General features: G+C 46.4%; 1 protein-coding gene across 1 annotated transcript; it reads right to left on the minus strand.

Moving 5' to 3' along the window:
- Positions 1 to 1,961: 1,961 nt before the first annotated feature.
- prdm8b (PR domain containing 8b) lies at positions 1,962 to 7,735 on the minus strand. The gene is made up of 4 exons (XM_078086328.1): positions 7,089 to 7,735; positions 4,825 to 5,049; positions 4,069 to 4,300; positions 1,962 to 3,942 (listed from the first exon to the last, which is right to left on the minus strand). Exons 2-4 carry the CDS (start codon positions 5,041 to 5,043, stop codon positions 2,678 to 2,680), a joined length of 1,716 nt encoding a protein of 571 aa, XP_077942454.1. The 5' UTR covers positions 5,044 to 5,049; positions 7,089 to 7,735; the 3' UTR covers positions 1,962 to 2,677.
- Between the last annotated feature and the right edge of the window lie 209 nt (positions 7,736 to 7,944).

Consider the following 7,944-nt stretch of genomic DNA (forward strand, 5'->3'; position numbering starts at 1 on the left):
GGTTTGCTCGTGGAGATCGATCTGATGACATCATCCCGTCATTTCACCTCAGCACGTTTGTCTCCGTGACTTTAAAGCGGAGCAAACTTCTTCCCACCGACGAAAGGATCACACTCAGAGTTCAGTTTATTCTTTTATAGGAAACAATCTCGGTGTCACGGTAGAAGAATCAAACTGCGTGAGCGTCAAATGATCCTCGAAAGCCTCGACAGCTGAAGCAAAACTGCGACTGTGACCTTCGACCTCTCGGTCGGTGTTGATTTTGTTTATTTTTCACATCCATACTTGGCTGACATCTTTCGGTCCTCCCAGAATGCATTTATCCCTCTGATGGATAAATATGTCATTAAAAGGGAATATTTAAAGAGTTTAAATTAGGTTCATCGTGAAGTATCAGATGGTTCCAATAGCTCAATACTTTACTTCATGCGCTTTAAGCGCCGTATTGATTTTTGTTTTTTAAATGATTTGATTGGTTCTCACAGCACTTTACTGGTATATTTGACATTTGTCTCACATAAAGTGTATAATTGAACTAGTTGGTGTTCTGAAAACATTTTCTGTTTTTATTGCAATTCAGTTTAATGTTTGTACTATTTTATTTTAAATTATGTTATTACTAATGTTATTGTATTTGAAAAATTTATGTATTTTTTTATTTTTATCAAATTGATCCCTTACCCTTTTTTAATTTACTTATTGTTCCACACTTTTCCCTGTTATTATTGTTATTAATTATTCTTTATGCACTTTTTAATTTAATATTGTTATTATATTATATTAGTAGATTCCTTTAATTGATGTATTGTTTTACCACAGACATGTCATCATATCACACAAACAATAAAACCTTTGTTCTTTCATTAAACATCCAAGTTCTTTTCAGTCAAATCTCTGCATGTACTTCACCGGTTCACCACGTGGTGGCGCCGTTGATTTATTTTTTGCTCTCCGTCCTGAAATGTTCTTCACCCGCTGATATTAATTCTTCTTTTTTTCTAATCACATGTTATCAGGAAAAAATGTTTTCACTATTAATCCACAGACACTTTTAATACATGTTTAAAAGAAATGGGGAAACATTTTTTTTTTTTTTTTACAAATAAAGGTTGATTGGCTGATTGTGTTTTCAGGTCAGGCAGCTCAGTTGAGAAAACACTTCAACATGTTTTGTCTGATTTCTTTCGTGTTTTTGCTCATAAGCAGTTATACAACTCGGTGCTTGTTATCTACCGAGTGGAATATATTTGACTAATAACTAAATCCTGCAGCAGACACATATTATGCCGCACGTGTTTTATTCTGTTGAGCGACGTTGGTTTCTGTTTTTACAGAAAGACAAAACAATTCTCTTGGCATTTTAAAATCTTTTATTTTGAAAAGCGATTGCATACGCGTCCTCGTTCTGTATCTTGTGAAATATGTTCGCTCGCGGTCACCAAATATTGGGTCGAGGTCTCGTGGGAAAACGTCGATAACATAGAGATCAAATTGATCGATCATTAAAGGAGACGTATGTCAGTAATGATAATACCAATTATACTGCTACTAATACTACTAATACTACTACTAATAATAAATACCCGTGTAAATGAAATAATAATAACAAAAGGATTGCATTGTTTGTGCTTTTATTTCAAATAGAAAATGAACATATTATTTAATATTAACCGAATATTCCATTGGTGTTTTATGTATTCAACATTATTTGGGCTGCACATAAAATGTGGTATTTGTGTTTTGTTAACGTTGACTGTTATATATGAATTCCTTTGTTAGAGCATGGAAATATAAAGCATATGTAAAGCCATATGAAATGCTCTTTACACATTTTAAATGAATAAAAATGTGATGTTGGTGTTGTTTAATAAATGCAAAATCAACACAAATGTCACAATATATTAAAAAAAACATGAACTTCAGTTGCAGATTAAAATAAAAGCGATCCAGGAAGGCCACAGTTGAAAATAAAGCTATTTTATTGTCAATGCATTCAACGTGATTAGATAAACTATCAAGTAGTAAATTTCCGCAAAAGGAAGAAACACTGAAACTATTCCCCACTGACACAAAATATTACACTTTGTATTTCAAATAAAACCAATTATTTACATCGTAACGTATAGACTGAATCTTAAAATCAATATCATTTAATATTACATGCACTCTGAAATATAGTCTGACATGAAATCCCAAACTGTGTCCATATTCACCAAAGACATGAAAAGAAAAAACTTGCTTGCAAACCATGACGTGTGACTACATCTGTATTTCTTCTCTATATTTGCATTTATATGATATAAAATACAATTAATTACTGTACATTTACACATATTTAAATCTTCCCTTATTCTCAAACAATGAAGTGCTTCATAAATAGATCCATTTTTTGAAGTCAAAAAGCATTTTGCATACACCCAAAACATGACATTTTGTACAGGGGGGTGGGGGGAGAGGGGGCGGGGCTAAACGGAGCGAACAGGAAAAATAAGATTATGGTCCAAAGTGAAAACAAGTCGTGGGTATTTTGTATTTTATATTTCTAAGTGGTCTGTCTCCAGGCGGGCGGCTTAAATCCAGACGGGGTCAGGGGTCGGGGGTCGGGGGTCTGGGGGAGGTTGAGGGGGGCGTTCGCCGTCCCTCCTCGTTGTGAAAAAATGTCCCTCCATCTTAAAAGTCAGTTATGGGAGGTCATGTGGCGGGAAAGGTGGTGCCGCTCCCGGAACGACTCGTTGCAAATGGGGCACTTGAGCTTCTCCTCGCGCCGCCGCTTGACCAGCGGCTCCATGGCGAACTCCTTCTTGTGGTGGGACCGCATGTGGTAAACCAAGTCCGAGGTCATGCGGAAGGAGGCGTTGCACTTGGCGCACCAGTTCTGCGCCGGCAGGCAGAGCGAGGTGAAGGAGGGCGGCAGCAGCGTGAGCGCCGACGGCATCTGGAGCTGGATGGCGCCAGAGCTCTTGGGCCAGAAGGTGGTGGCGTAGACGAAGGGGTTCTGCTTGGCCATGCCGCCCGGCACGGGGCAGTTGGCGCCCAGCTCGGCGCCCTGCAGCTTGGCGGCGAGGTGGTCGGCCTGGTAGAGCCGGCTGGAGGAGATGGTGTCGCCCACCGTCGGGTGGCAGTCCAGCAGCTTGGTCGGCATCACCAGCGGCGGGATCTGGGAGAAGGAGCGCGACGGCTGGCTGAAGGCGCTCTTCCTCTCGCCACCAGCGCCGCCTTGCTGGCTCACCGAGGTGAAGGCGCTGCCCATCGGGGAGGTCTGCGGCTGCTGGGTCTCCGACAGCACCTGCCGGATGTTGAGGTGCTTCTCTGGCGGACTGCCGCTGGGCCGACCGCCGTCTTTGTTCTCGGAGTTGGCGCTCTGGAGGTTTTTGCCGCCGCCGTGGTGCTTGAGGTTCTGGGGGGACTTCTTGACCTCGGTGAAGGCGCTGCGCTTGCCCTGGCCGAGTTCCGTGGGCCCCGGCGGGGAGAAGGACTTGTGGTTCTCCTCCAGGCCGTACGCCCCCCTGTAGTTCTGCGCCGACGTGGCGAGCTCGTCCTTCGACTTGGACTGCGGCAGGCTGGGCCCTCGGCGCTCGCGCTCCTCCACCTCCGAGAACTTCCTCTTCCCCGAGCTCTCGCTGCAGATCTCGGCCTCCTTGTCGCTCGGCGGGCTGGTCCGGTTGTTCTCCAGGTCCCGGGCCAGGTTGTGAAAGTCCATGGAGGGTTTGCTGGCGTCCTGAGCGCCGGCGAAGCCCTCGGGGCGGCCGCCGAGCTTCGGGCTGGTCCTGGTCGGGGTGGCGCTTGGGCGCTCGCCGCCGCCACCACTCTCTTTAGCGGCCTCCTCGTCGGCCCCCGTGATGCTCTGCAATCTTTTGGTGCAACGGAACCGGAGGTGGGCCAAGAACGGGAACTCGAACTGGAAGCGCTGACTGCAGTCTGGACACGAGTGGTGGGACGAACCTGCGGAGACAGAAATCGAGGTCCGGTAAAATGAGACGATGCCGAAACCCGCGTGAATTACCAGCTTGCGTCGAAGCAGAAAAGAAAGACGATGTCCACGGGGGACTCGACCTGCGGCGGACTCACCTTTGCTCTTGGCCGGCGCCCGGCCGGAGCTGAGCAGCAGCAGGTCGATGAGGTCCTTGCCGTACCAGACCAGCAGCTCCTCGTCCTTCTCGATGCGGCGCAGCGAGCGGTAGAGGAGCTGGCCGTTCTTCACGTAGGCCTCCAGGTTCTGCTCCTCTTTGTCCCGGGCCGACTGGACCAGCCGCAGCCACATCAGGCCCTCCGAGGTGCTGTTGGCCGCCGACGTGTCCACCTGAGCGAAACGAGCGCATCCGTTGAGCTTCAGTAACAACTCAAATTCCTTTTTTTTTAAAAATCTATTGAAAAATAAGGTGATTTAATTTCCCCCGTCTACATATTTGTTTTCTATTTTATTTTATTGACATTATTGAAGATTATCACTTAGAATTTTAAGCAAATATTCAAATAAATAAAACATTTAAGAAAACATTTTTTTTTCCACACACATGCAGATTCTTGTAGAAATAACAAAACACAATTTTTACGACTCGATAAATGAGCAAATGATTTTTTTAAGTGGGATTATCATTAATAAACTAAAGAGCTTCCAACGTTACGCTGTTGCTCATAAATGGGGATATTTTGAAAATGTCAGCTTCTTTTTTTCAGTTATGTTCAAAATATCCAAATAATAATAATAATATATTGAGATCTGCACAGTGACAGAGGCCACGAATAGAAGCTGTTTGACCTGCGTGTTGTATTCTTTGTATAAACCCCGGTGGGGGGTCGGGGGGTCGGGGGGGGGGGTCTCACCCTGAAGATGTACGGCGCTGTGCGCTTGTCGGTGGACTTGAGGGCGATGAAGGCGATGCTGTCGTACAGCGACGTGTGGCTCAGCACGCAGGGCCCGAAAATGGCGTTTTCCGGGACGTCGCACGTGGTGAAGACGCTGGTGAAGATGTCCGTCAGACACTGCTGGACCGCCTTGGCGTCCCCGTCCCACACCAGCTTCTGGGAGCTGGACTCCTCCATCTCACCCTGCGGAGACGGCGCGGAGGCGTCAAGGGGACCGGCGAGCGGGAAACACGCACCGACACGACTGTTTCGTTGAGGGGAATAAACGTCCGCGACATAAATCTCGTGGATCCAGGCGGACTGGAGGAACCAGCCGGGGGGGCGTCCACCGCTCCCTTTATTCATTCATTCATTCATTCACGTCGGCGTTGTGATTAATTCAAAGCTCGTAGTAAGTTGATGACGGACGCCAGACGACGTGCTGAACCGACGTTCTTTCTTTAAAGAAGAAAAAGTCGCCAAAGCGCGAAAAAACTAATTATCAAACTCAAAATCACAATTGCGTTTTTGGTATTGTTATTTTTATTCCCTGTGATTAGAATTATTGTTTTAAAATATACAACATAATTATTGCTATTTGTATTAGATTATTTTGGATAAATGTATGATTATAATCTCCATTGTTTTATTTTATAATCATAATATTAACCCTTAAAATTGTACCTTTAAAAAGTATAAGCGAACTGCTATTAAAATATATTAAAAATAAAATAAAATATATATTTAATTCACAATAGCAGGCCTCCATTGCCCCTGTCTAGTCAGCGGTAATTATTACGATGAAAATACCACTAACAAAAAAAAAAATCCTTTAATATTTCCATCATTATCCAATTTAGAGCAATTTACACCCCGATCGTTTCTACGTCGTCTATGAGTTCTATCGCGACATTAAGGGATTTCTTGCTTTGTGTTTTAGTCGCAATGGAATCACGACGTGCATCTTTATTCCTCGTGGAAATAACGAAAGACTTTAAAGACTTTAAAGAATATCCGCTGCGCAAACGTCTCCGGACCGAGTCACCGATCCCCGGTCAGCCGAACCCTCCCGTCGGCTCATTACCATAATCCAGCCCGGTCCCCTCAGAGACTCTAATTAAAGCAGCACGACCGGTTAATTATTTCCTTTCTAACCTCTTCAATGTGCCCCCCCCCCCCCCCCCCCCCCGCCCGTCTGACGCAGCGGAACACCCCGCACCTGATACGATACACGCGGAATATAGAGGATCATTAGAGAAACTTATTAATGAATAGGAAGGAAAAAAATGACTTTAATTTATTTATTTTATTAATAACACTCTTTAGTCCACTGTGATTATTTTTTTTTACGTTGAGCATTAAAATATTTCATATTACATTAATATTAATAATATAACTAATATTTCCCTTTATTAGTGCGAAAGCTTTTATGTATTATTACATTTATTTATTTCTCCCGTAACGCGTTTATAAGCAAGTAGTGAATCAAACAGCAGCCAACAGCAACGACGCGTCCGTCCGTGCAGCCAAAGCCAGACACTTCTAGATAAAACACACAATTTACATTAGTTGCAGCAAAAGTTTAGTTTTTGCGCCAAATCAGCAAAATAAGCAAAAGCGCATCGCGGCATCAGCGCGTCATTAAGAGATCGGCTGCCTCTTCTTCATGAGGGGGGGGGGGGGGGGGTATAATAAGAAATAAAACCCGGGGTTGTCATGAATAAATGTGTGTTTTGTTAATCCGGGTGATTTGGGAGCATTTTTCTACCTTCACAAGAGGCTGATTCTCTGTGCAGCGCTGCAGAGGGTCGCGCAGCCCCCCCCCCCCCCCCCCCCTCCTCTCATCTCCCCCCTAAAATAATTTGTTTCCGGGGCCATGAAAGAGACTGCACACAGAACGAGACAATAAGGTGCATCGCGGGGTAAATGAGAGAAAAGGAGCGACGTGTTCTGCGGGGAGAAGCAGACAGCCTCTCCATTCAAAGCCCCGGCGAGGGGGGGGGGGGGGGCAGGAGGGAGGGGGGGGGGGCCCATCTGCTAAAGCCGTGCCAGGCTGAAAACTGTCCTAAATCAACGCGGTGGTAGAATCGCGGGGTTCTGTCCGGTGACACGTCTGCGGCGGGTTTGTTTCTTTCTGTTTGGTTTAGCGCGCCCTGCAGGTGCGTCTTTTAAAAACAACAACAAAAAACAACAACTATCCAAACGCGCAACGCCGCTGCGCCTCTGGCGGAAAAACAACCTACCTTTTGGTTTTCGATGAGCCGGGAGGAAAAAATAATAATCCACAAGCGAACAGCGAGCGACGCTGCGAATCCTCCTCCCCCCAAAAAAACAAAAAAAAATCAAATATAGAAAAACAATCCCCCCCGTTTGCGCCTCCGGGAGGAGACGGCGGCTCGCGGCGCACAGCGAGGACGCAAAGCCCCGCAAACAAGCAGCGGGACGCCGCGTGGTGCAGGTGACGGAGGTGATGGAGATGGTGGCGCGCTCCCGGTCTCGCTCCGTGGTGTCAGTACATTTCGCCCCCACCACCACGCCTCCCCCCCCACACACACACCCCCCGCGCTGTCCCCCCACCCCCCGCCTGCACCGCACGGTGTGGTGAAAGTGACGGTGCCGCCGCCGCCGCCGCTGCTGCCGCTGCAGATACCCGCCGACACTGGAAGTGAGCGGGCGGGGTGGAGAGCTGGATGATAAAGGGAGACAGACGGGGAGAGAGAGGGGGGAGAGAGAGAGAGAGAGAGAGAGAGAGAGAGAGAGAGAGAGGCGTGCAGATGGGCCCGGCGCTCTGTGGCTGACTGGCACACCGACGCACACTTTTTGTTTGCGGCACATAATCTACCCAATGAGGCGTGTCACTCTGCGCCTCCTCCCTTTAACTCTTCACTCACCGACTGTCATCTCATGCGATTTATGGACCAGCAGAGGGATGAAGACCCCCCCCCCCCACACACACACACACACACACACACACATCATCATTGTAATTGTGATCACAATAGTTGCTGGTTGTATTTTCTGGTTGAGTGTTTTCGGTGTCGTTTCGTTGAGGTGAAAAGGTTTTCTGTGATTCATATTATATTAATATTATTATCATTA

The sequence above is a fragment of the Gasterosteus aculeatus genome, chromosome 13 (genome assembly GCF_964276395.1).
Source record: "Gasterosteus aculeatus chromosome 13, fGasAcu3.hap1.1, whole genome shotgun sequence".
NCBI classification, from domain to species: domain Eukaryota; kingdom Metazoa; phylum Chordata; class Actinopteri; order Perciformes; family Gasterosteidae; genus Gasterosteus; species Gasterosteus aculeatus.